Genomic DNA, 27,761 nt, shown 5'->3' on the forward strand with positions numbered 1-27,761 from the left:
GCCCCGGCAATTGGCAATTGCTGCTCCAATGGAGCCTTGGCCGCGGGAGGGGAAGAGAGAGACAGAGAGGAAGGAGAGGGAGAGGGGTGGAGAAGCAGATGGGCGCTTCTCCTGTGTGCTCTGGCCGGGAATCGAACCTGGGACTCCTGCACGCCAGGCCCAAGCTCTACCACTGAGCCAGCTGGCCAGGGCCCAGGCCTCTCTAGTTCTTTACCTTGTTTTGGCAAAACCGCTCTGTTGACCAAATCTATTCCTTGTGGCTGCAAGGCCCAAAGCTGCCCTACTATGCAAACTTTCTCAGTGGAAAGAATGAACCCCTCCGCACCCCAGTGACAAACCTCTGTGTTTTTGGCTTTTCCTAGATTGCTTCTTCTATCATATTTGGAGGGAAAACTCCATTTTTCTTTTCCTTTTTAAAGTTGTTTTAGTGGCTCTGTAGACACTTCTCTAGCCCAGGCCATTGCGGGTCGGAGCAAACTGCTCTCAGGGTAAGCGGGCGGCCCCTTTCCGCTAGCTGAGCTGAGCAGTCTGTCTGAGGAGGCTGGGTTTTGCAGGTGTGTGTTTGTGAATTTGAAAGAAAACACTCGGAGTGACGGATGGACACCATTTCCGAGATGAAGGAAATATCTGAACCCTTCCTCAATCTTTTCCCCAGGGCAGACACAAAAAGTGAAATAGAGAAACTGAAAGTGAAATGGTTCATTCATGATTCACAAAACTTTCTCATCAAACAGAAGCTTCCTTACTGAAAAAACAGAAAGAATAAAAGTTTGGACATTTTGAGTCTGGGAAACACTAGAGCGAGGAAGCTGCCCAGGACCTGGGTGCCAACTCAGACACTGGGGAAACTAATTCCCTCCCATCTGAGCCTCATGAGTAAGACAGATCCCTCTCCCAGTCCCTTGAGCTCCTTAGAGAAAGTCAAGTGGCCACACAGAACCAATACAGGCTGGGTTTCATTTATAAATAACCCAGGAACATTATGTTGTTTCCAATTTGATAGGGCTGGGTTTTCCCAGCACACAGGGCTCTGGGGAGATGTGCAGACTATGGTGGGTCAGTGTGAGCGCTGCCAGGGACCCAGCTCCTCAAAACCTCATTCAGGCCACCGAACAACCACCTCTTTCAGGATCTTCAGCCCGGGGCCCTTCCCTGGAACAGCCCCGAAGTTGCATCTCCGGGGCGGACCCCTCAAAGTGCCACATGGAAGGCAAGTCCTTTGGCTCTAAGGCTGGCCCAGGAAGTCTGGACTGGGCCGCTGGTGGCTCCTGATCACTGGCTGGCACACAGCCTTATGGTGACAGCCTGCCTTGGAGTCTCAATATCCCCTTTTGAGGAGAATGCTAAGAAAAAAGTCTCATGGCTACTTTTTAAATTTTTTTTATTGATTGGTTTTAAAGAGGGGAGAGAGAGAAAGAAACATCAAATTGTTGTTCCACTTCTTCATGCTGTCATTGGTTGATTCTCGTATGGGACCTGACCAGGGATTGAACCCGCAACCCTGGTGTAATGGAACAATGCTCTAATCAACTAAGCTCCCCTTTTAGGGCTCTCATGGCTTCTTTTCATATGTCTTATTGTGTGACTGATGAAAATAATGTTAATGAAATCCAAATAAAAGAGGCAAACCAGGGACCTAAGACTGCAGGCAGGGCTCTCCAATGCTTGAGAGAGAAAGAGGGGAAGCAATTGATGTAACACTGCTCATTTCCTCAGAGACAATGAGGCCTGACCCTGTAGGGGGTGTGTGACCAACCTCCCATCTTGCCTGCTCTGGCTCCCACTTGATCCAGCTCTGCTGATATTCTGCTTGTTCTTGCCTCTGTCCTCTTAGCCTGACAGGCTTTCTTTTTCTTTTTTTTAGCAAAAGAGACAGACAGGCAGGCAGGCAGGAACGGAGAGAGATGAGAAGCATCAATTTTTCATTGCGGCACCTTAGTTGCTTACTGATTGCTTTCTCATTTGTGCCTTGACGGGGAAGAGGGGTTTCTCCAGTTAAGCCAATGATCCCGTAGCTCAAGCCAGCAACCTTGGGCTTCACGCCAGCGACCTTTGGGCTCACGCCAGCAACCATGAGATTTTTTTTTTTTTTAATTTTATTTATTTATTTTGTGACAAAGACAGAGACCGATAGGGACAGACAGACAGGAAGGGAGAGAGATGAGAAGCATCAATTCTTCGTTGCAGCACCTTAGTTGTTGGTTGATTGCTTTCTCATATGTGCCTTGACCCCGGGGCGGGGGCTTCAGCAGACCAAGTGACCCGTTGCTCAAACCTGAGACCTTGGGCTCAAGCTGGTGAGCTTTGCTCAAACCAGATGAGCCAGCGCTCAAGCTGACGACCTCCGGGTTTCAAACCTGGGAGCTCCACATCCCAGTCCGGCGCTCTATCCACTGCGCCACCGCCTGGTTAGGCAACCATGAGATCTTGCCTATGATCCCGCCACACTCAAGCCGGTGATCCTGTGCTCAAGCTGGTGAGCCCACGCTCAAGCTGGTGACCTCTGGGTCCTCTGCATCCCAGTCCAATGCTCTACCACTGGGCCACCGCCTGGCCAGGCCTGACAAACTTTCTTCCAATATAAGAGCCCAGCCCTCGGGTTCCCAAGTCTCCCAGAAGCCAGAAAGTTGGACATGAGACCTCTAAGTTCCCAAGTCCATTTCAGATCTGTCCAGGAGCCTCCTGCACTCGGATATCTTGTACTGGTTACATAACAATCACAGTCCCCAAAGCTCTGACATCATCCATTGAAGATTCTCACCAGCCTGGCAGCCAAGGGGACCCATGTGTGGCCAGGGACGATGGAACTGGTAAGGGGTGGGGCACAGATCAGCATAAAAAAAAAAAAAATGGTAACTGGTGTTGACCTTGAGAGGAAAGCGGAAGTATTTGGGTTTTTAAATTCCCTCAAAGTTCCCACAAGATTTCAGTGTTGCCCCACATATCCTCTCCTCCCCGCAAAGGGGAATTTCCTCTTCCTCAAAACTCATGTGGCCCAAAGGTCTCAACTTCTTCTTTCCGCGCTCCCACCCTCGCGCTCCCACCCTCGCACAGCTGCAGCCTCTTTCAAGAGGTTGTCTCTCCTCCCCATCCTGTGTCATTTGCATCCTTCACTGCTTGTGTCATCTCCCAATTCCCAGCCGGGTGAGGGGAGCGCACCTCTTGCTACTAGTTTCCCCATTGGCTTCCTCTCCCTCCTTCTTTCCCCAGTCACGACCCCACCTTGTTCAGCTTCCTCTACAACCTCTTTCTTGCTACACCCTCTCCCAAAGCAGCTGCGGGGATGAGAGGAAGTGTCAGGGAAGCAGGATGAGAGGAGAGGCGGAGGCTAGAAAAGGCGCGGTTTCCGGGGCCCTCTCCTGCTTCCAGGAACCTGAACTCCTGGGAGGAAAAGGGCCGTTGGGCGGGGGATGGGGCGCGTAGTCCGGCAGCTGGGGTGTCTAACTGGGCGTCTCGCGGCTGCTGGAGGCACGCAGACCCCGGCCCTCCGCGCGCCGACGACCGCTTCCCGCCGTGCCAACCGTAGCCCTTCCGCGAGGAGCCCGGCTGAGTTAGGCAAAACAGGTGTCGTTGCCACGGCACCCGAGCCAGGGGAGGGGAGCCGAGCTGGCGGCGCTCGCGAGATTTGAAATCGGCCAATGGGACGCGGGGGAGGGGAGACGTGGCGCCGAGACCGCAGGCACGGCTCCTTCTCCCGGTTCACGGGTCCCTGCCCCCTTGCGGCGCGCGCGCCCGAACGGGACACCGGCCTTATAAAGGGCGCTCGGAGAGGCACTCGCTTCACTCCGCAGAGGGCGCTGCGCGGCCTGTGACGCGCGCCTGCGCAGTGCGGGCCCCTCCCCGCCTCTAGCTCCGCCGCCCGCAGCCTCTCCGCCTCTCCGCCCCTCCGCCCCTCCGCCCCTCCGCCTCTCCGCCCCTCCGCCCCTCCGCCCCTCCGCCCGCCGGGCCCCGCCTCGGCTGCGCGCCCTCGCCCCGTTCCCGGCCGCCGCTCTGCCCCGCAGCAGCCAGCCCCGTCTCCGGCAGCATGTTCAGCTGGGTCAGCAAGGATGCCCGCCGCAAGAAGGATCCGGAGCTCTTCCAGACGGTGGCCGAAGGGCTGCGGCAGCTGTACTCGCAGAAGCTGCTGCCCCTGGAGGAGCACTACCGCTTCCACGAGTTCCACTCGCCGGCGCTGGAGGACGCTGACTTCGACAACAAGCCCATGGTACTGCTCGTGGGCCAGTACAGCACGGGCAAGACCACCTTCATCCGGCACTTGATCGAGCAGGACTTCCCGGGGATGCGCATCGGGCCCGAGCCCACCACCGACTCCTTCATCGCCGTCATGCACGGCCCCACCGAGGGCGTGGTGCCGGGCAACGCGCTCGTAGTGGACCCGCGGCGCCCCTTCCGCAAGCTCAACGCCTTCGGCAACGCCTTCCTCAACAGGTACTCGCCCCTGACCCTGGGGAGCAGGGGGGACGGCTGGGGCCCCGACCCCGCACTCGGGTCCCGACCCTCTCGCGGCCACCGCCCCGCTGTCCTTTGTCTCCAAGGCCCGGGCGAGACCCTCAGCGACCACTCCCTGGGACGGGGTACAAGATCCCCTCCCGCTTCCCATAGAAAACCCATCTGTGGCTCGGGGAGCGGGCGTCACCAGTTCCCCCGACTTCTGTCACCCCCTCTTCCCAGAATTTTCTAGGTTATCAGTTTAACTCCCTACCCGTCCTCCCCCCCCACCCCCGCAAATCTCAGCCCCACTTCCCTCAGAACTATGCTTTAGTCTTGTCTCCACCTCCTTCCTCCAGACTGCACTCGTCTAGTTCATTCAAACCATCCCTTCTTCTCTCAAGGGTCTGTTTCTTAAGTGGAAAAACATGGTGAAACTTTTAGCCATTCCCTTTGCTGGTGTTCTGCGCTGCGCTGTGCAGTGCCTTCCCTGGGGCGGGTGGTTTTGTACAGGAGAACGGGGAAGAGAGTGATCAGTTCTCCAAGCTTCTAATCTTCATGATGCTACGAACGAAACACATTGAGTTCCTCTCTCTAAGGAGTGCAGGAACCAAACCCATTTTCCTCCAAAGGAACTTAGAGGCCCTACTGAGTGTCCTTAACCCCACCCCACCCCGCATGTGGCATACTGGGGGACTTCACAGATCTGCCCTCTCTGCCGTCTCCCCATTCGAGGAGTGACTCAACAGGCCTTCAAAGTCTGGGTCTGCGTAAGAGCCTTGACTCTTGCCTTCAAGGTCTCCGCCCTGTACGATCACATTCCTTTCCAGACACTGTCCACCGCGCGCAGGGTGGACCAGCTTGCCTCCAGTCCAAGCTGGGGCCAGGCCTGTTTCCAGCCATAGAGCTGATCATTAACAGAGAAGACAGGCTACTGTTGTCTCTTTGCCCTTTTCAGGACTTTTAAAGTCAGTCTTTTTGTATTATAGCTGATGGCATTTGTGTGTCAGGAAAGCCCTTGGGTGCGGTTCCTGAAGAAGCACAGGCGTTTAGCCTAGAGCCTCTCTCCAGAGGGTGCTGGTGTTTCAAAATTACTGTGTCTGTTGATAGGGGCTTGGCTCAGACTGTTAGCTAGTGGTGGGCGCGGCGCACTCTTGTGGAAAGTTTGGCTGCTATGCTGGGAATTCCAAGCATTATTAGGTCTCTGCTTTCACGCAGAACTTTGAGAAGCCAGAGGAAGGGTAGTCATACCTATTTCGTTTGCCCGTAGGTCTCCACTTCTGCTTATGATAGCAAACCTTTTACTTACTTATTTTTTTAAAGGAGAAACGGGCATATGGCCTGTTTTCCGAATTTGCAGAGCTAAAGTTTCAGAGCTGGAAGGGATCTCAGACATCTAGGCCAGTGGTTTTCAGCCACCGATCTGCGGACTGCTGCTGGTCTGCCAGAAATTTCATGCTGGTCTGCGAGTTCCCCGCCCTGATGTCTGAAGATTACAGACCCACAACTTCAGGGTGGGTAACTTTCGCTGACCAGCAGTGGTCTGCAAGGTGGTTGAGAACCACTGCTCTAGGCATCCCGACTACATTAGTTCAGAAAACTAAGCGACTCAGGCAGATTTTGTTGAGTCTCCTGGCAACCGGATGCAGGGCTGACTGTGCGCAGCCGCGTGCTGCTGCCTCTACCTGTTGACTCAGGAATGCGGGTCCCCCACAGGCGCTTTGATGATGTCACTGCCACAGGATCTGATAGCCACACTTGTTTTCCTTCTTGCTATCACCTCATCACAGAGGGTCCCCAAATGCTAATGGCCCTGCGGGAAGAGCCCTTATTAGCCAAGGATGGGAGGTGTGGGTTTGCCCGGAGCTGCAGGCTGAGCGTATCAGCCTGTGCCCCTGGCCAGCCAGGGCACACAAAGCAAGCTCTTCTCTGGCTGACACAGACTCTCCCGGCGCTCTTACAGAGACCCATTGAGTCACGAACTCGACTTTCTGGCCTTTACCCCGTAAGTGGCTGCGGTAAGGTAAAAGTCAGAGGGAGGAGACCAAGGGAGGCAGGGCACAGTCAGGGTGCCCCAAGCTCAGCCTGTGAAACGCATTGCGTAACTGTTACCGGCCACTTCAGTGCGAAGTAAAACCCGTGGGTCCTTGTAGTGAGAAGATGGCATTGCCTGCTTCCCTTGGTGTTTCCCACCGCCCTCGGGGCTTTGCAGAGCAGTTGTTTCTGAGTCCTGTAGGTGTTAATGGAAGCAGGCTTAGCTAGGAGGCGTTTTGATGTATGTGGCTACCTTGTATCCCTTCAGTTTGGTCTGCTCTGCAGTGGCTGCCTTCGCAGCGGGAGCCCCAGGCACGCTGTGCAGCGTGCTGGCCCTGCTGCTGGCCCTGGGGAGGATGTGGTCCAAGCTTTGTTCACCTTGTGGGTGCATCGGCTGGTTTTGCTCTGTTTGTGCAGACAGCACCTGGGTGGGGAGGTGAGGCGGAAAGGGGAAGCTAATCAGCTCAGACTCCTCCCCATTGTTGTAAAGATATCTTTAACCCTGTGTCCTACAGACACTGGGTTAGTGTTTTAGTGGGGGTTGTTTTTTGTTGTTGTTGTTTTGCTCACAGTATCTTTTTCAGAGAAGTTTCTAAAGAAGCCTTTTCTGTATCCCATCAAGGGTCCCTGCTGTCAGTTGGGGCAGTCCCTTGCTGTTCTGGGCCGTTCAAGTCTTGCGGGCACTTGAGCGCGCACACAGCAAAGTCTGCACTCATGAGTTGCTGGCTTCGCTGTGGTTTTATTCTTCTTCTGTGGGCTTTGACTTTCAGAGATGGGGTCCACTTCCCTGCCACGCCCACCAGCCTGTGTGTTCCCCCGGCTTTCACTGGCCACCTACTGCAGTCCCTTCTCCCAAGGAGCTGGGTGGAAGGGGAGGGCGGGGCCCAACAGCAGCAGGAAAGGACCATCTATCTCTCTTTGGTGTGTGGAAATGTAGCCAACTTGTTGAAAATTATAATATGGAATCTCATGGTTCCAGTGTCACTCTTCTGCTTCCCTTCTGGGACTGAGGGGTGACCTAGGCTGTGCAGTTTTCAAGATGTCAGCGACTTGGAAGCTGAACCCTTGAACTCTGGGGGAAAGTTAATGTGAGGGATGTGCTGATGTGGGTCAGTTTGAGGCTGCCGGTTGGATATCAGTTAAGAGAATAACGTAGTTTGCTGGCCTTTCCTGGACACTAAGATGGTAGAAAAGCTCCTTTGAGTTCCTGGCTTTTGGAAGGGAAGCAGAGGTGGCGATGGCGAATGGAAAGCAGCGGTAACTGAGACTTGACCTCTCCCGGCTCTTGCTCTGGTACAGGTTCATGTGCGCCCAGCTGCCCAACCCGGTCCTGGATAGCATAAGCATCATCGACACTCCCGGGATCCTTTCCGGAGAGAAGCAGCGCATCAGCAGAGGTAAGCAGGCTGTGACATAGCCCAGGCACCGAAGGCGCTCAGACTGCTGCCGTCTGATGTCTGTGGGGTGGACCGGATGCTGCCCTTGAGGTCTGTCTCCGCCCACGTGAGGGCCCGTTTCCCATCAGCCTCGTGTCCACAGTGCTCCAAGCCCCGACCCGCAGGAGCCGCTTTCGTGCTGTCTGGTGAGACCATAGGCAGTGATGTGTGGCTTTCGTGCCTTCCAACCCCTGGGGCGTGCTGGAAGGGAGGAAGGATTAGGAGATGGGGCCCTGGGCTGGCTGTGAGGTCACAGGAAATTGTCTGGTGTCTGGGCTCCCAGGTCCCTCGGCCGGCACTGCTGGCTGGTTGCGCCCCTGGCACCCTGGGCTCGCTCACCTTAGTTTGTGTCCAAAAGCGTTGCCTCCCATTGCCTGTGTATTCCCGGTGAGTCCTGCAGGCCTGTGAGGAAACGGCTGGACTTCGGCAAGCCACCAGGAGGAGACTGTGGCAGGAGTCTGTTACATGTTGAGAGGCCAGTGAAATGTGTTCCAACTGCTTCCCTGGTGGTCAGCAGCCGCCTCCCTGGGCCTTGGGAATGGCAGAAGGTCTTTGCCCCGAGCATTAGGTAGGGCACAGGCCCATTTGAGTTGTTTCAACTCCTGGTTTGATTTTGCCAAGCTTTTTCTGAAGATCTGGTTCAGGATGTGCCTGAACTGGGTTGTGTATGCGCTGCTCCCCCTTTTGTGGAAAGGCAGGGCGGGGGTCTGGGGCCTAGCGGAGCACGAGGGCAGGCAGATGATGATGTCTGGCTGGCTAGGAGCGGAGTCTGCAGCTGCAAATGTGAACATGAAAGGAGGAAAAACAGGAATCGAGGACAAGGGAGCAGTTTGCTTGTCACCAACTTGCAGGTTTTTTCTGCACCCCTTTCTGTCTGGGCTGCCCAGCATTGCTGGGCTTCGCAGTTGAAGCCCCAGCCTGAGATGGGGGCAGAGTTTGTCTCTGCTGTGGGGTGGGGGGCCGGACTTGGTGCTGACAAACCTCCCCTTCCAGGCCTGTGGGCCCTTCCTGCAGGGTTGCACAGAACTCACTGAGCCTGCTCTGTCTCGGTCTCTGAATCCACCGTAAGCTTTTAGTTCTCCACCCGACGACAGTGATATCCTAGGAGTTCAAAGGAGCAGATTTAGGGATCCCTTCCAGAAAGACGAGGGACAGTTTTCTCTTATTGCTAATACTGTTCCAGCCTGGGAAGAAAGTGCCTGATAAGCAAAAGTCTTGTCATTTGCCAAAACAAGGCTAGAAAATCTGAATCAGATACTCTTTTTATTTTTTTACATAGAGTCAGAGAGAGGGATAGACAGGGACAGACAGACAGGAAAGGAGAGATGAGAAGCATCAATCATTAGTTTTTCCTTGCGCGTTGCAACACCTTAGTTGTTCATTGATTGCTTTCTCATATGTGCCTTGACCGCAGGCCTTCAGCAGACCGAGTAACTCCTTGCTCAAGCCAGCGATCTTGGGTCTAAGCTGGTGAGCTTTGCTCAAACCAGATGAGCCCACGCTCAAGCTGGTGACCTCAGGGTCTCGAACCTGGGTCCTCTGCATCCCAGTCCAATGCTCTATCCACTGCGCCACCTCCTGGTCAGGCTGAATCAGATACTCTTAAAGGGGAATTTATTCTCAATTTCTCTCCAGGATTGAGCTATCCCATATCCTAGGGGGGCTTTCTTTTTCTTTTTTAAAGATTTTATTTATTGGTTTTAGAGAGAGGACACAGAATTGAGGCGGGGGGGGGGGGGAACGACAGGAAGCATCAACTCAGTACTTGCGTCTCATATGTGCCCTAACCAGTAAGCCTGCGGTTTCGAACGAGTGATCTCAGCATTCCAGGTTGACGCTTTATCCAGTGTGCCACCACAGGTCAGACTCGGGGACATTTTTTATGTGTGTATTTTTTGTTTGTTTGGTTTGTGTGTGTGTATGTGTGTGTGTTTCTGAAGTGAGAAACCGGGGGTGGGGGGGCAGAGAGACAGACTCCCACATGTGCCCAACCAGGATCCACCCAGCAGGCCTGATAGGGGGCGATGCTCTGCCCATCTGGGACATTGATCCGTTGCAACCAGAGCCATTTTAGCGTCTGAGGCAAAAGCCATGGAGCTGTCCTCTTCGCCCAGGCCAACTTTGCTCCAATGGGGCCTTGGCTGCGTTGGGGAAGAGAGAGAGACAGAGAGGAAGGAGAGGGGGAGGGGTGGAGAAGCAGATGGGCGCTTCTCCTGTGTGCCCTGACCGGGAATTGAACCTGGGACTTCCACACGCCAGGCCGACGCTCTACCGCTGAGCCAACTGGCCAGGGCCTATATTGGGACTTTCTTTGAGCTTCTGTAGGGCTCTCTGTTTAATGACCTGGAGGAGTGAACAGAGGGGAGTCTTCTGACCGGGGCTATCTGGGCTTCACTCAGTGCTCCCAGCCTCGGAGGTCTGTACACACCTTCGGATAAGGGACAAATAGCTCACAAAAAGAGGCCTATTTTCCCAGAATGCCACCTTCAGTGTGGCCTTCAGAGCTGGGAGTTAAGCATTGAAGGAAATGATTTAGGGTTCTTGGGGCCCCTGTTGTCACGTAAAAGGGAACTCAAAAACAGCTGTTTTCCAGCAATGCTGGGAGTTCCCCTGCTGCCCGGCTGACCCTCGGCCTGTGTCGGAGCTTAGCTGGCTGAGAGGTTGGGCGTGGGCGTCTTGCTACATTAGGTAGCCAGGCCTTGGCTGCTAGGATGTTGCCCTCCCGCCCTGCCTCCCCAAAGCAGTGCCTGAGTGTGTGCCCTCCAGTCAGAGTGGGGCCCGGGAGCATGCGGCGTGCAGGGCAGCCCTGGCCCAGTCGTTGCTCATGCAGGTGGCAGAGACCTGGAGGAGGCAGCAAGCAGGAGACAGGTGCCATTAGCGTGCCACCTGGCTCCACCTGCGGCCCCTGCCTGTTTCTCTCCAGGTATGAGCTGTGGCCCCGCTGGCTCCTTGGGCAGCCACAGAGGCCTGCCCACCCCATCATGGTAAGAAGGAGGGTGGCTTAAAGATGAGCACGAGAGGTCTCGGTTTAAAGTATTTTACTAAAAGTTACCAGGTTGGGGTTTGCTGTGGCATATGTTTGGTGTCTGCAGGAGAGAGCCCATCATCTGGGAACTCTGCGATGTGTTGGGTGTGGGTCCACTGGGTGGATGCAAAAGGAGTGGATTTCTCCTTAAGGCCCCACCCACCAGTTGTTGCAAAGGTCCCCTGTGGCCTTGTCCAGCAGGGGAAGTCAGAGTCGGGCAGCGGGTTCCAGGCTCCCCACCTGTCGCCGCTCTGCCCCCTTTGCTGATGGCGTGGGTAGCAGGTGTTTCCCTCTCAGAAAGATGGAGCCAACAGAAACCAAGGGCCCCAGGCAAGCGGCATGGGCGTCTGGGGTTCACCAGCCACGGTCCTGGAAACAGCATCCTTCTGGAGGTAGCATGGGTGTTAGAGTTGCTAATGACATCTGCTTCCAGTTCCCACCCTCTGCCTTGTCCCCCGACTCCTCCCCCCCCCCCGCCCCCCGTCCCTAATGTGTGCAGGAAATACTGTCTGGAAAGATGAGGTGGGTAGGACCTGTGCAGCCCACACACGGCCGGGCTCTGTGAGCGACTCCTGGGGATGACCGGCTGCACTTCCCTGTGGGGCCAATCTGGGTGACGTTAAAGATAATGCTCTGTCAGCAAAGGAGGGTGACCTGCAGACACAGCGCTCATTCCTGAGTGCTGCCTGTGTGATACACCAGGCGTTCCAAAGGGCGTCTGGCTGGCAGGGCGGGTGGCCTGGCCGGGCGCCGGCACGTTCACACCAGGGTTCTCAGCAGCAGCAGTGGTCGGAGTCCCAGCCCAGGGGCAGCAGCCGGCCAGTGCACTGCCGTTGTCACCACGTGGCTGTGAGCTGAGCCGGAACTTTTGTGTCTCCATTTCCCCCTCGGAAGTGGTGTCAGCAGTGAAGTGTTGTTTGGACTTGGATTAGGAGATGGGAGCCGGCCGCGGGCCTGGCTTTCTGCCACGTGCCCCGCTCCACATGCTCTAGTTGTGGCAGCAGCTGCGTCTGTGAGGAAGCGATGGCTTTACAGAAGAGGAAATGGGGCTTAGCGAAGTGAAGTCAGTAGCCCAGGGTGCCACGCAGGCTGGCATGTGTCGGCACGAGGACCGGCCCCGGCAGCGGTGTGCTCACACCGCACGTGCTGGGTGAAGGAGCCCCTGAGAGCTTGGCTCACATAAGTCTTTGACCCTCGTGGGTCATCACTGTGCAGGGCTCCTAAGCTCTTCTGGAAGGCTTGTCTCCCGGCCTGAGGTCAGGAAGGACGTGAGGCTTGGGGCTTCGAACAGCCACGCTGGGATCTCCTTCTTTTCCCCTGTTCTCTGTTTTCAGCCAGAAACTGCCGTCAGGCCGTCCGTGAGCTGGTACGGGAGCCCTGAGCAAGGCTGCCTGGTCCCCTGGCTTCTCTTGTCCTCCAGCTCACTGTCTGTCCTTGCTTCCCAGGCCCCTCCGAGGCCGGAAACTGAACTGGCCTGTCCCTTCCTAGTCAGGTGCGGCCTCGGCCGCCCGGAGCTGGAGCCGTCTGACGCAGAGGTGTCCCTTCCCGGCCCCTCTGCTGACCGCCTTATGCGGTGCCCCCGCCTCCCGGACCCCCCGGGCCTGTGCTTCAGCGGGCCATTAAGTGCATGGGATGCTTCAGCTTCGTGAGGTTGTCCGGAGCCTGGGGTAAGACCGAGTGCTGTGAGCCTCCTGGCTACCCCGCGCCCATGGCACAGCTGACAGTGGAAGGTTCCAGTCCAGGCCAGTTCTTCAGGGGCCAGGGGCCCCCACAGTTGCTGAGCCCCCAGGAGCCGCACCAGCAAAGCAGAACAGCAATGCAGCCGCTTGTTCTCGTCCGGGCTCCAGGAATTTCCATGTGGAAAGCTCTTGCTCTAGTCCCCGGTGCATAATTAAGTGTCCTACAAATGTCAGTTGATTGAAAATAAAGACACTGGAAAACCTAGGGATTCCCAGACTTTAATGAGGAAGACTCTGAATCACATCTCCAGGAGCGGGAGGCTGGGGAAGCACTGACTCAGCTGTTTCCCTTCAGGGGCCAGGTCCTCTGGGCAGTCACCTCCTGGAAGCCTTCCTCTTACGGCTGCCCCCTCCACCTCCCCCCCCCCCGCCCCCCAGCCAAACTGATTTTGGCCGGGCCCTTGATGGGAATGCTGCCGGCTCTGCCCCAGGGCGTGGGCTGCTCTGCCTGCGGAGGAGTGGTACCACCTGGTGCCGGCGGTTGGCACCTGTTCTGAGCTGGTAGCAGCTGGCCCGAGTGCCTGCAAATGTTTGGTTTATATTTGGGGTACGAAGCATTCTTCATGTATTAGAAGCGGTCATTGCCTACACACCCATCAGAAATCTGAACTTCTCTTCCCCATCCCCCATTTATTTATTGAATTTGTAGAGGGAGGAAAGAGAAACACTGATTTATTGTGCCACTTATTTATGCATTCGCTAGTTGATTCTAGTGCGTGCCCTGACTGAGAGCAAACCTGCCACCTCGGCGTATCGGGCGATTCTCTGACTGAGCTGCCCGGCCAGGGCCAACCCTGAGCTGCCCGAGTCTCAACCACAGATCCCGGGAGTAAATGCTGGCACATATTCACCGAGTGCTCACGGCGTGCCAGGTGCTCGCTCGATGCCCACAGCGGCCCTGTGAGGGAGAAACGTGCCCTCTGCACGTTGCAGATGAGGCTCGGGGAGGAAATGGGCCTTGCCAGCGTCTTACTGCTGATCGATGAGCAGAAGGTTCAGGATTCAAATGTGGGCCTGGTTTCAGAGCCCTTCCGCCCGCCCTCGTGGCCCGGCCTTTTGTATTGTTAGGTCAGGTTTACTGCGGTTTCCATTAGAGATAGTGACATTCACGTTTCTGAGTTGTACGCTCTCTGAAGCAGTCATGTAACTACCACCATGACCTAGATAGACTTTCCGTATTTTCAGGGAACCCCAGAAAGTTCCCTGTGCCCCCTGTAGTCACTCCTAGTCCCAGGCAACCCACTGATCTTTTCTTGTTTAATTGAATTTATTGGGGTAACAGTGGTTAATGAAATTATACAGGTTTCCGGTGCACAGTTCTACAACACATCATCTATACACTGTATTGCGTGTTCACCACCTGCAGCCCACTGATCTGAATCTTGTTCCGTAGGTTTTGCCTTTTCCAGAATGTTGTAAGTGGAATCGTGCAGTATGTATACATTGGGCCTGCCTGCTTTCACTAGCCTGTGCTCTGAGGGTCAGCACCTACTAGAGCAGGGGTCTCAAACTCAACTCAGCATGTGGGCCGCAGAGCAAGATCACAGCCGTTCGGCGGGCCGCACTAGGTCTACAAAAGGCAACTGTTACGCAACACTTTTCTCACTGCAGTTGAAAACAAAAAAAAAATCAGTACAACAAGCACAATCGTACATGCAGTTTACTCAGTGTCACAAAACGACCAGAAACTGTAGTTCGCATCACAACTGCTGTTAACTAAGCTAATATCTAGCTAGGATGCTAGAGAAATGAAAAATACAAGTAGACCCCTAGGCTTACTTAATTTTATCCAAAATATTTTGAACTTCGTGGATTAGTCTGCAGGCCGCACAAAATTGTTCGGCGGGCCGCGAGTTTGAGACCCTGTACTAGAGGGTGTCCTGTCCATGGTTTGTCCCTTTTCCTGCTGTGCTGTTCCAGCCTGTGGATGCACCATCATTTGTTATCCATTCAGCTGTTGAAGGGTATTTGGGTTTCCAGTTTGGGGCAGTTTTTTCTTTCTTTCTTTCTTTCTTTTTTTTTTTTTTGTATTTTTCTGAAGTTGGAAACGGGAAGGCAGTCAGACAGACTCCCACATGCGCCCGACCAGGATCCACCTGGCACGCTCACCAGGGGGCAATGCTCTGCTCATCTGGGGCGCCGCTCTGTTGCAACCAGAGCCATTCTAGCGCCCGGGCCAACTTTGCTCCAATGGAGCCTTGGCTGCGGGAGGGGAAGAGAGAGACAGAGAGGAAGGAGAGGGGAAGGGGTGGAGAAGCAGATGGGCGCTTCTCCTGTGTGCCCTGGCTGGGAATCAAACCCGGGACTCCTGCACGCCAGGCCAATGCTCTACCACTGAGCCAACCAGCCAGGGCTTTGGGGCAGTTTTGAGTAAAGCTGCTATAAACATTTGTGTACAGTGCAAATTTTAATTTCTTAATTTCTCTTTGGTCAACACCTAAGTGTGGGGAGGCCCCTTTCTCCTCACTGCCGCGCTCTCTGGAGAAGACTTTCTCGAAAGAACTTTGCCTTATGGAAGCTTGAGAACAAGCCTTCACAGTGTCGGTTCTAAGCTCTGCAATCTCTGTTTGGCTCGCCTGGGCCCAGCACAAGTTGGAAACATGTGTGATGGAGAGAGAGCTGGGGTAAGAAATACCCAGGCCCACACAGCTTGAATGGCAGGAAACAGAAGTTGATTGGAGACAAACCCTCTATTGTTTGTGTTCTAGAAACTTTTGGAATGTATGAAGCAGCTTTTCCCACTCCTGTTCCACGCAGCCTGATGGGCTCCACCTTTCTCTTCTCTTCCCCAACCCCAGGACTGTGTGGGGGGTGTTAAAATGCACATAATGTGAGACTTGGTCATTTTTTTGTTTTAATCTTTTTATTTTTGAGAGAGATGAGAAGCATCAACTCGTAGTTGTGGCACTTTAGTTGTACATTGATTGCTTCTCACACGTGCCTTGACCAGGGGGCTCAAGCTGGTGACCTTTGAGCTCAAGCCAGCGACCTTGGGGTCATGTTGATGATCCCACACTCAGGCTGGCAACCCTGCGCTCAAGCCAGCGATCTCGGGGTTTTGACCCTGGGACCTCAGCATCACAGGTTGATACTCTATCCACTGCGCCACCACCAGTCAGGTTAGAGACTTAACCGTTTTCAAGTGTACAGTTCAGCGGCATTATGTACATTCACATTGTATAGCCATCACCACTGTCCACCTCTAGCACTTTATCCCAGACTGAAACTCCACCCCATTATTGATTTTTAGAGAGAGGGGGGAGAGAGAGAGAAGGGGGAGGAGCAGGAAGCATCAACTCCCATATGTGCCTTGACCAGGCAAGCCCAGGGTTTCGAACCTGCAACCTCAGTGTTCCAGGTCGACGCTTTATCCCACTGCGCCACCACAGGTCAGGCAAACTCCGCCCCATTAAACACTACCCCCTCCCCAGCCCATGATGACTGCCTCTGGGTTCCTCCTATAAGTGGCACCACCCAGTATTTGTCCTTTGTGATTTGCATATTTTATTATTTCATAATGTCTTCAAGGCCCCAGAAGTTTCTGAGCCAGCATTGGTCCCTCATCGGAGGTGACCTGGCGTTGACTCACACTGCAGGGTCAGCCTTCCTTTCCAGTTCGCCCGTGGACCACACAGCTGTGTCCTTCATGGGTTACTGGCGGTGCACTCATCGCCTCCCGCTGAGGCAGAGGACGCTGTAGCCCGGTGTCCCCGTCTCTGTGGGTTGGGGCACAGTTTTCTCTTTCGCCAGGGACACCAGGACTTCCCACTTGCTGTGGAATTGCTGTGCATTCAGTGGTGTGTGATCCCTGAGTCAGGGGCTAAATATATCCTGTCCTGAGGTCTGGTGTGTTCCCAGTCTGAGGGTTCATTGCCGGGGGCAGCGCTGGTGGGGCTGGAGCACTGGCAGACTCATCTCCGTACTGGTCACTGGGTTCCTGTACTGTCACCTGCCGTGGCGCTCGAGGCTGAACGGAGGCAGTGTCCGCCTGGCCGGCTGCACGGACCTATAGATGCACTCAGTGCCGCGGCGCTGGGTCTAGCCCTTGGCGCCTGTTGAGACCATTTCTCAGGCCGAGTGAGGTGTCGTGGGCCAAGGGGCACTGGGTGGGCCTGGTGGCTGCCGCTGCCCAGTTGTGCGCACTCACACAACTGCGATGACATCACACAAGCCTGAGTGTTGGGACCCTTTTTGCGACCTGTGGGTGGACTTGGCTAGCCATTGTGTGTTCCTCACCAAAACTGAGTTTTCCATAATAAACAGGAAATTTCATTCACCTGCAAAAAATGGACTTGGCTCTGTTGGCCAGAGCTGAGGTGTTGGAGAATAACTGGGTGTGCCCGCTGGGGCCCGGGGCTCTGCAGGGGGACCCTGGTGCCTCACTCCGCTCCTCCTCCGCGCTCTCCTCCCCATCTTGCTGGCCCCCACCATCGGGGAGTGAGCCACATTGGGTGGAGTTGGGGGGGGACCTCGGCCCCCCACCGCTGTCCTCACTCCTGCGCCAAAGCTGCCTTGGGCTTGAGCCCAGCCCATCAGGGCGCCCCATTCCCAGCGCCTGACTTTTGGCATCGCCGCCTCCCCAGCTGTGTGACGGGTCATCCGAACTTGTGCTGGTCTGAAGACAAGCAGTTCACCAAGGGGAGAAGTTGGGCCTCATTTTTACTGAGAGGGAGCCGCTGTTCAGTCCTGAGTCATCCCTTTTTCAGTGCTGAGCTGCTGTTCCCAGAGCCGGCCATAAAAGGTGGTGGTGAGGCCCGAGCGAGCCCTGAGCTGGTGCAGCCACCACTCCCGGCCCCGCTTTCCTCGGCCTCCTTTTCTGGCTTCCTCTGCCGGCTTCACTCTGGGGCCCCTCCGCAGCTCTGGGACCCAGCGTGCGGTGTGCTGGGGCCACGGGAGCTTGTACCTGGGAACCAGCAGCCTGGGAGGGTTGCTGGCGGTTCTCACGGGAGTGGTCTGGCGCCATGCCCCTGCACACTGAGCACGGAGTCGGACAGCCCCGCTGTTCGAACCAGAGCAGCTGCCCAGACCTTCGAAGGACTAATTGCGCCCCTGCCCAGGCTGAAGTGCAGTCACGGGGCCTTTGCTGCCCCTACCCCGCCCCGCCCTGCCTCACCTCCACCCTAAGAAACCCCAGCCTGGTGAACAGCTGCTTACATTTTTTTATGACAAATGTTTGTTTGGGTATTTTTATTTATTGAGTTTAGAGAGAGAGAAAAACATTGATTTGTTGTACCACTTATTTATGCATTCATTGGTTGATTCTTTTTTTTTTTTTTTGTATTTTTCTGAAGTTGGAAACGGGGAGGCAGTCAGACAGACTCCCTCATGCGCCCGACCGGGATCCACCTGGCACGCCCACCAGGGGGCAATGCTCTGCCCATCTGGGGCATTGCTGTGTTGCAACCAGAGCCATTCTAGTGCTGAGGCAAAGGCCATAGAGCCGTCCTCAGCGCCCGGGCCAACTTTGCTCCAATGGAGCCTTGGCTGCGGGAGGAGAAGAGAGAGACAGAGAGGAAGGAGAGGGGGAGGGGTGGAGAAGCAGATGGGCGCCTCTCCTGTGTGCCCTGGCTGGGAATCAAACCCGGGACTCCTGCCAATGCTCTACCACTGAGCCAACCAGCCAGGGCCCATTGGTTGATTCTTGTACTTGCCCTGATCTGGGATCGAACCCACACCTGGGCATATCGGGAGAGTGGTTTAACCAACTGAACTATCCGGCCAGGCCGAATGGCTGCGTCTGATGAGACCATCCTGTTTCCCAGTGCACTGGGCTGGAAGAAGGTTGTACAGAGCCACCCTAGGGAGGCTGCTGTCCTGAGTGGGCAGCAATGGTGGGCGTGGGGCCATCCTGGAGGTTCAGTGTCTTCCCACAGGATGGAAGCTGGCCTCTGGCCTGAGCCAGACCCAACATTTGTCGCCCCGTGTTCCTGGCCAGTGATGCAATTGAGGCTGCTTGTTCCTTGTTCCAGTGGGCCCTGTCACCTTTCCCTTCGCCTGCCTGACTCATGGAAGTCATTCCAGTGCCCGGGCCTGTGCCTCATGGGACCCTCCCATGACGTTAGGAGGAATTGGTTTTTAAACTTTACAGGTGAAGAATGAGTAAGGAGTTAAGAACTTGAGGTCATTGCCTGACCTGTGGTGGCGCAGTGGATAAAGCGTCGACCTGGAATGCTGAGGTTGCTGGTTCAAAACCCTGGGCTTGCCTGGTCAAGGCACATATGGGAGTTGATGCTTCCTGCTCCTCCCCCTGTTCTTTCCTCTCTCTCTCTCTCCAATAAAAATGGATAAATAAAATCTTTAAAAAAAAAAAAAAAAAGAACTTGAGGTCACGAAGTCAGTGGCTGGAGCTGGGAGTCGAATCCGGAGCTGTCTTTAAAGGCCCATGCTCCTGCTGAGGGACGGGGAGTGGGGGCGGCGGAACGCTGCGGCTGCGGGCGTGCGCACGTGAGCCTGGGCCCTGGCAGCCGCGGTGTTTATCTGGCACACCCGCAGTGCTAACTGTTTATCTCAAAGCCCGCGTGGAGGTGGCGGCCCCTTTGGAGCTGGCTGCGGACTGGCGCTCAGCCCCGGGGCTTGGCGCTGCTGCCCCGGCCCCTCGGGAGCGGTGTGGCCTTCCTCTGGGTGGCGCTGGGCCTTTCCTTGGCACTCTGTCCTCCTCTTTGGTCTCCTCCTCTACCTGCTGCCTTACTGCTTCCACAGTCCAGAACAGGGGTTTGCAACCCCTTTACTTTTGGGGACCAGTGAAAATAAAGAGAATTCATGTTGGGGACCTTGTAAGGCAGGAAACCCCCTGAGCGTAAGTGAATTCGACTAAGATCATTGGGTCTATAATCTTCATACAATGTCGGTGTGGTTAATTCTTACGGACTGGTACTAAATTTCTGGCAGACTGGTCTGCGGACTGGCAGTTGAAAAACACTGGTCAGAAAACGCAGGTCTGGCCTGGCCTGGCCTGTGGTGACACAGTGGATAAAGTGTTGACCTGGAACACTGAGGTCACCAGTTCAAAACCCTGGGCTTGCCCGGTCAAGGCACATATGGGAGTTGATGCTTTCTGCTCCTCCCCCCTTCTCTCTCTCTCTCTCTCTTTCTCTTATTCTCTCTGAAACTAACTAAATAAAAAAAAATTAAAAAGGAAAAAAGAAAACAGGTCTGAACCCCACCCCGGCTGGGACAGGCTATGAGGGGGTGGGGTTTACGGGGACAGGCTATGAGGGGGCGGGGTTTACGGGGACAGGCTATGAGGGGGTGGGGGTTTACGGGGACAGGCTATGAGGGGGTGGGGTTTGCAGGGACAGGCTATGAGGGGGCGGGGTTTACGGGGACAGGCTATGAGGGGGTGGGGGTTTACGGGGACAGGCTATGAGGGGAGATCGCTTGGGCTGGTTTCTGGAGAGTGTCCCTGGCTGCTCTCCATGGGAGTGGCCTCTGGCTGACCCTCCGGAGCCTGACTGCACTCTGGGAAGTCCTGGTGGTTCCTCAGCGGCCGCCCCACAGCCTGTGGGTAGCAGGAGAGCGGGGTGCTGGAGCCCCGAGACGGAGGCTTGCTCAGAGTCACCCAGAGAGGAGATGGCAGCACAGGGGCTGGGACCCAGGCTTCCAAAGACTCTTAGGTCGTTGTTCCACCTGGGTTCCTACTTCGCCTTAGGACACCCAAAAGGTGACAAACAGAATCTCCCCTTCTTCTGGGGGCAGGAGAAGAAATGGAAATATTTTGAAGAGGCATAATTACAAAGTAGGATACAAATTAAGCTGCTGTTATAGAAACCCCAAAATCCACTAGCTGAAATCAGATATCAGATGGTTTATATGAAGAATAATAGTCCGACAAGGCCATCCTGGACGTGCGGCTTTCACCCCTGAGCTCAAGGTCACTGCTCCCGCTCCTGTCATCACCCGCCCGTCCCAGTCCTCGGGAGAGGAAAAGAAGGACAAAGGGCTCACACTCCTTTCTCTCTTCATTTCTGCTGCCTGGCAGCTGGGGGGCCGTGAATCCAGCTGAGACAAGGCAGTTCTGTTATTAGAGGACGCATTCGAGTGAGCACTCGCCCTTGGCTGGTGGGACCTGGCTGTGAGTGCGGGGAGAGCGGAGTTCAGGCCCGCCGCGCCGTTTCAGTTTAAGACTTAGAGAGGGAAGTGGTTTGTCACACTTCCTAGGCTTGTTGCAGAGCAAGATATCAGCAGACTTTTTCTGTAGGGGTCAGGGACTTAATACTTTGGGCTTTTCGGGCCTTCCCGTCCCTGTCACAACAACTGAGCTCTGCTGTTGTAGACAGAAGCAGCCATAGGCAGTGCAGCTGGGGGGTGGCTGTGTTCCAGGACAGTGTCGTTTGTGGAAGCTGGTTGTAAGCCAGATGTGGCCCCAAGCTGCAGTTTGCCGGCCCCTGTTGCAGAGAATACTTGAGTTTCCTGCGGAACAGGGGCCTGGACGGATAGCAGCCACAGGTAGGGTTGCTGTTACCCAGTGTCACTGCCGTGCCAGGGCACCGGCTGGCAGCACCTGAGTCTGTCCTCACCGCACGGCGCTGAGCCGCGCCGCTGGGCTCTCCTCACTCCTGCCATAGCCTGACCCCCTGGAGAGCTTGGGCTTTGTGACTTCCTTTGCATTATTTATTTTCTAAGCATCTCTCTCTTTTTGAAAAAAAGATGGTTCTAATTTTTATTTACAATCAGATTTGAGATTTTATTTATTGATTTTAGGTAGAGAGTGGATGAGGAGCAGGAAGTATCAACTCTTAGTAGTTGCTTCTCATGTGCTTTGGGCAAGCCTGGGGTTTCGAACTGGCGACGTCCAGGTCGATGCTCTATGCACTGCGCCACCACAGGTCAGGCTTCTCAGCATCTCTTAATGCCAGGTTCTGCGTGGGTGAGGGCACTACCCTGGTGGGTACAGAAATGGGGGCAACCGGTGGCACTGTCCTCAGGGAGCCGGACTATTCATGTGAGTACATTTGAACAACCTCAGGCGGAGAGATGCTAGGCCAGGTCAGAGCCGCCTGTCCCCGAGGGCCCCTCAGCTCCCCCTCCTCTTCCCGCAGGGTATGACTTCGCAGCGGTCCTGGAGTGGTTTGCCGAGCGCGTTGACCGCATCATCCTGCTCTTTGACGCCCACAAGCTGGACATCTCCGACGAGTTCTCAGAAGTCATCAAGGCTCTCAAGAACCACGAGGACAAGATCCGCGTGGTGCTGAACAAGGCCGACCAGATCGAGACCCAGCAGCTGATGCGGGTGTACGGGGCCCTCATGTGGTCCCTGGGGAAGATCATCAACACCCCCGAGGTGGTCCGGGTCTACATCGGCTCCTTCTGGTCCCACCCGCTCCTCATCCCCGACAACCGCAAGCTGTTCGAGGCCGAGGAGCAGGACCTCTTCAAGGACATCCAGTCTCTGCCCCGGAACGCTGCCCTTCGGAAGCTCAACGACCTGATTAAGAGGGCGAGGCTGGCCAAGGTAGATCCAGGGCGGGGCCCGGCCTGCTCCTGGGTGAGGCCCAGAGGATTCTGGGAGTGCCGCTGGGAGTGCCGCTGGGGCCCGGGGTTGACCTGCCCTGCCTTTTGGGATAGACCCCTCTCTGTAGACCCCTGGTCACACCCACTGCCCTGTGTCTGGACCTGTTCTCTCTGTGCTTGTGGGCGGGCACCACCTGCCTTGCCTTGCCTTCTCTTTCTCTCTTTCTCTCTTTCTCTTTCTCTTTTTTTTTTAGAATTTTATTTACTGATTTGAGAGAAAGAAGGAGTAAGAAGCATCAGCTTGTCATTGCTTCACTTTAATTGTTCATTGATTGCTTATCACATGTTCCCTTACTGGGCAAGCCCCAGGTTTTAGACCGGTGACCTCAGCATTCCAGGTCAGCGCTTTATCCACTGCGCCACCAGAGGTCAGGCGGCATAACCTTCTTAAGTTAGAGTCTTAATACTCATGAACTTCAAACTGGAAGGTACCACTGTGCCAATAGGCATCCTGGGGAGTGGAAATGGGTGGGGTGCAGCTTAAGGCCTCGTGGGCTTTCTCCTCCCAGGTCTCCTGAGGCTGAAGTACACTCAGCATGTGCTGGGTACTGGGGGCACTGGGTACGTCATGGGGACTAACGGGTCCCCGCCCTTCCAGCACTGCTCACCCACGTGGGGGAAGCACCCAGCACAAAGCACGATTTGTTTGTATCGTCTGCTGCCGACACAGGTGACAGGGAGCTGTCTCGGTGTGATGGGCCAAGCAGGACGGGGGGTTCTAGTGGGAGCTGACGCTTAGGCCAAGATAGAAAGCTAATGGAGAGGTAGGTAGCAAGCCCGTGGGCCCAGAGAGAATGCAGGGTGGCTTCAGCCCCCAGAGGCCTGATAAAACCATCTCTGTCCCTCCATGGAAACACGGAGCCTGCTGGAACCTGCTGGCAGCATCTGCATTGCTTAAGAGTCTGTAATCTCAGTGCCTGGCCAGGCACAGGTGACCCGGGGGTGGCTGGGGCTGGGACATGAAGGCTGGTGCCACAGCGGGCCCTTCATGCACAGCGGAACAGAGCGTGTTCCCTGAGGCGTCAGATTTTGAATGGAGCTGAGCCTTGGCCTGCCCGGGTGAGTCTGCAGGCCGGGTCAGGCTGCGCACAGAGCTCGGCCGTCAGCCCGGTGGGCAGGGCCGGGGGCCAGCACAGGCCCTGTGCATCCCTCTGATGGGGCGCGGGGGGCGTAGAGGACAGGAGGCCTCCTGTGGGTGTCCCAGCTTTGGCGAAGGCAGTCCTGTGGCCAGTGACGCAGTCCCCTGGGCCCTTGAGTGTCACAGGACCAAGGAGGGCTTCCCTTGGGCAGCAGGACAGTCCTGGGAGCACTGAGAGCCCCAGGCTGTGCTCCTGCTTCCAGCCAGGCAGCTCCCCTGTGTAGCCCTGAGACTCTGAGACTCGCCGTGGACAACACGGTAGCCCAGGGCGCCCCACGCTGCCTGGAGGCTGGCTGGTGTCAGCGTTTGGCCTGAGCAGTGAGAACTCATCCTTACCACTGGACTGTGCCTCCACCCTGGTGTCCAGAGTGTGCATGGACCAGCACTCACTGGAAGGCAGGGCCTCAGGCCCCGCCTCTGCCCCGCTGAACCATGAACCAGAGTCTGCATTTGAACGCAGTCAATCCCCTGTGATCTGTGTGCACGGTAAAGGGGCAGGAGCCTGCTCTGGAGAACACAGGGCTGCACGGTTTTCTACATATATCACTCTGCAACCTTCCTAGTGAGTGCAGCTGGTCCTAAGAAAGGAACCTGTGCCCTGGCTGGGTGGCTCGGTGGGTAGAGCATCGCCCGTTGTGCCAAGGCTGCGGGCTCAGTCAGGGCGCATACAAGACTCAGCCAACAAATGCGTGAGTGAGTGGGCAGCGAGTCAGTCTCTCTTTCTCTCCCCTTCTCTCCCCCTCTCTCCCTTCCCTCCTTTCTCTCTCTAAAATTCACAAGTAAAAATATTTGAAAAGAAAGACAGCCATGAGGAAACCCGAGTGACTGGTTCCTGACCTCGGAAGACTGAGGGGCACTGAGCCGGAGGACAGGCCCTGAGCACAGGGGAGCCCCGCGGAGGCCACGCTCGGGCGCGGGGAAGGGCAGCTCCCGCCCTGCCTGGCCCCTCTCCTGGCCGGGATGCCGGGCTCTGCCCAGCTTCCTTCCAGGACAGAACAAAGGGCAGACTTGGGTCGTGCCTGTTCATTTCCAGAAACGGTTGTGTCATCGCCTGGCTGGAGGGCACACTGATTCACCCGGCCTGGGAAACCCCGTGGTCTCCATCTCGCTCACCGCCTCGCTTTTCCTGGAGCGAGTGGCTCTCTCCGTCCCGACTCTCTGGCCTGTGGTGGGCAGAGCATTGATGGCGGCTCTGTGGCAGGCCTGCTTCCCTGAGCCATTCTCAGCCAGGTTCCTGGCCCAGGGCAGACGGGGTCAGGCCAGTAGAGGGATCTGGTGGGGTGGGTCCGGGGCGGGTGGGGAGGCTGGCTGGCCGCAGCCCTCCACAGCCAGACACCGGCCGTAGCTCGGCCAGGCCGAGGATGTGAAAGGCTGCTGCCCGGGGAGGGTTGCCAACCTTACTGGCCCGCGGTGGGGAAATGGATGCCACCTTGAACTGACAAATGTCTAAGCAAGGTATTGAGGCTAAGAGGAAGCTTGAAACATCTGGGGAAAGCCTTGTCGGGTTTTTCTATCCTTAGTTATCCCTGAAGCTTTCAGAATGGGAAGATAGAGCATGATTTGGTCCATGATAGAATTTTACAACCTCAACGCCAGCGTCCACAGGTTGGCACGTGCAGGATGGTGGAGGCCCTGCACCCTGCCGTGTGGAGGGGCTGCTTGGGGAGTGGCCACGTGGAGAAGCAAAACGTGGGCTTTGGACTGCTTTGGGCTTCCCGGTTACTGTCCCAGTTTTCTGGTGCAACCCACGTGCAGGCCACACTCCTGACAAGGCTTCCAGGAAGCCTCTGACATCCGCCCCCTTCCCGGTCTTCACAGGTCCACGCCTACATCATCAGCTCCCTCAAGAAGGAGATGCCCAACGTCTTCGGTAAAGAGAGCAAAAAGAAAGAGCTGGTGAACAACCTGGGAGAGATCTACGCGAAGGTTGAGCGGGAGCACCAGATCTCCGCCGGCGACTTCCCAAGCCTCCGCAAGATGCAGGTCCGCGTCCCGGCCCTAAGCGAGTCCCTGTGGGGAGCGGGGGGTTCCCAGAATGGAAGCAGCTGGGTCAGTCACCCCACCCCCACCCCGGGGACATTGACCTGGGTCCTGAGGGGATAGGGTGACAGTCTGGGCAGTGGGGAGAGGATGGACTGGCCAGGCACTCTGGCCTCATCCTTGTTCATTGTCGCCGTGGCTCTGCAAGGCAGGGACTCTTTTTACCTCCCAGTGGGGTTAACTAAATTGCTCAGGCTCTTACGTGGTTGGGGCTGTGACAAGGAACTGCTCTTCCCTTTGGGGCCCCTTGCTTTGCCGGCTCCACCTGGAGGCTGGAAGGGGCCCAACCCACGCTCTTCTCCCTCCCGCCCACCACAGGAGCTCCTGCAGACACAGGACTTCAGCAAGTTCCAGGCCTTGAAGCCCAAGCTGCTGGACACAGTGGATGACATGCTGGCCAACGACATCGCCCGGCTGATGGTGATGGTGCGCCAAGAGGAGTCCCTGATGCCCTCCCAGGTTGTGAAGGGTGGTGCCTTCGATGGCACCATGAACGGGCCCTTCGGGCACGGCTATGGCGAGGGGGCTGGTGAAGGCATAGACGACATCGAGTGGGTGGTAGGCAAGGACAAGCCCACCTATGACGAGATCTTCTACACACTGTCCCCCGTCAATGGCAAGATCACGGGTGCCAATGCCAAGAAGGAGATGGTGAAGTCGAAGCTGCCCAACACGGTGCTGGGGAAGATCTGGAAGCTGGCCGACGTGGACAAGGATGGGCTGCTAGACGATGAGGAGTTCGCCCTGGCCAACCACCTCATCAAGGTCAAGCTGGAGGGCCACGAGCTGCCCACCGACCTGCCCCCACACCTGATCCCGCCCTCCAAGCGAAGGCTCGAGTGACCGCCTGGCCCCTGCGCCCGACCAGGCAGATCCTGGGGGGAGGGGAAGGGTCACCAGTTCTCAAGGTCCATAAAGACTGAGTGGCTGTTTCCTCAGCTCCTTGAAAAGGAAAACCACCATCTTTCTTTTAAGGCTGTTCCTGGGCCCAGCAAGGGAGGCAGGGATGATACTTATATGTGAATGATGGAATTTTATGCACAAGAACTACGGATATTTTTAATATATAACGTTAGAGGCGGCCTTCTTTCTTGCCTCCTCCGTCTGCCAGCCCATGCCTTCCCGCACACAGCTCTGCTCTCCTGGCCTCGGCTCCCCTCTGGCTGTGTGGCGCTGCCACCGCCATGACTGGCCCCAGCTCGCCCCTCCCGGGCTGCGGCCCCGGCCGTGTAGACAGGAACGCCTGGATCATGTTTATCTAAGCTGAGCGTCGCTGCTTGGGGCCAGGCTTGCTCCTCGTGCTCCCAGCCTGGGTTGTTCTTGTGCCTTCTGCCAGCCCTTGCCCCTGTGCACAGGCCCTGCTCCTGGCTCGTGGCTCCCAGCCCACACGTGGCGGTCACAGGAGCAAGGCTTGCTGCTTTGTTTTTGGGGGGAGGGGGTCAGGGATGGGTGGATGTGAGATAAAACATCTTCCAGAAAAATATATAAGCTAGTTTTGGTTCTGTAAACATAACACCTTTTATACTTGACAGAATTTTCCAGTAACTTCCCAACCACTTGTTCAGAAGCTGTGATGTTTGTCTCCTTTCCCACACTCCGACCAGAGGGCAGCTCTGCCCAGAAGCCAGTAGACAGACGAGGGTGGAGGGTGCGTGCAGAGCTCACCCCGCCGGGCCCAGCAGTGTCTCCCGCTGTGCCCTCTCCCTTTCCTGGGACAGTCCAGTGTACCTCCCTGCCCCACTTTTGGGCGAGTGCTGGGGCCTCATGAACCTCATAGGGCTTAGTGCTCCCGGCCCGGCCTAGTGGCCAGAGACCAGGGACAACACGGCCCCTTCCCTCCCTCACCTTCGTTTCCTGGGCAGCCTTCTCCTGCCTGGCTTCTGTTGAGCAAAGGAGGGCAGTGCGCAGTGAACAGGAGCGGGCGAGCGGCCGTCAGACGGCCTCCTGGTGTTGCCTGGGTCGGGCGAAGCACAGCCTCGGGGGCCTGGACATGCTGGCTCCAAAGCCTAGAGCGTCCTCACTGCCACTGGCAGGGGGCAAGCTGCCCACCCGGCTCTCCCACGGGGTCTCAGGGATTCCTCTACTCCGACCGCTCCAAGCCCAGCCCTCCCCCAGTGCTGCTCCCAGGCCGGGGCCCGCAGGGCCGGACGAGCCTGGTTGCGTCCACCCCAACGGGACCCGCCATTCTGTGTGGCACCAGGTGAGGGTGAAGGTGCACCGCTGAGGACTTGCTGTGGAGGCTCAGTGGCTTATCCACGTTTGCCTGTGGGAGGAAAAGCGACCAAGACAACTTTTTCTCGCATTAAAAAACGTTGAACTGTGCTGCAGCTGGCTTCTGGTGCGTCGTTCTCCCCGGGGCCTGCGCCCCACAGTGCCCATTGGGCTCTGGCAGAGCACTCGGGGCCAGCAGG

At 56.3% G+C, this 27,761-nt stretch overlaps 1 protein-coding gene across 1 annotated transcript; it reads left to right on the plus strand.

The window, feature by feature from the left end:
* Positions 1 to 3,887: 3,887 nt before the first annotated feature.
* EHD1 (EH domain containing 1) lies at positions 3,888 to 27,672 on the plus strand. Its single transcript, XM_066358783.1, has 5 exons — positions 3,888 to 4,428; positions 7,762 to 7,859; positions 21,701 to 22,113; positions 25,129 to 25,293; positions 25,669 to 27,672. Exons 1-5 carry the CDS (start codon positions 4,025 to 4,027, stop codon positions 26,191 to 26,193), a joined length of 1,605 nt encoding a protein of 534 aa, XP_066214880.1. The 5' UTR covers positions 3,888 to 4,024; the 3' UTR covers positions 26,194 to 27,672.
* The last annotated feature ends 89 nt before the right edge of the window (positions 27,673 to 27,761 follow it).

Source organism: Saccopteryx leptura, chromosome 1, assembly GCF_036850995.1.
Source record: "Saccopteryx leptura isolate mSacLep1 chromosome 1, mSacLep1_pri_phased_curated, whole genome shotgun sequence".
NCBI classification, from domain to species: Eukaryota; Metazoa; Chordata; class Mammalia; order Chiroptera; family Emballonuridae; genus Saccopteryx; species Saccopteryx leptura.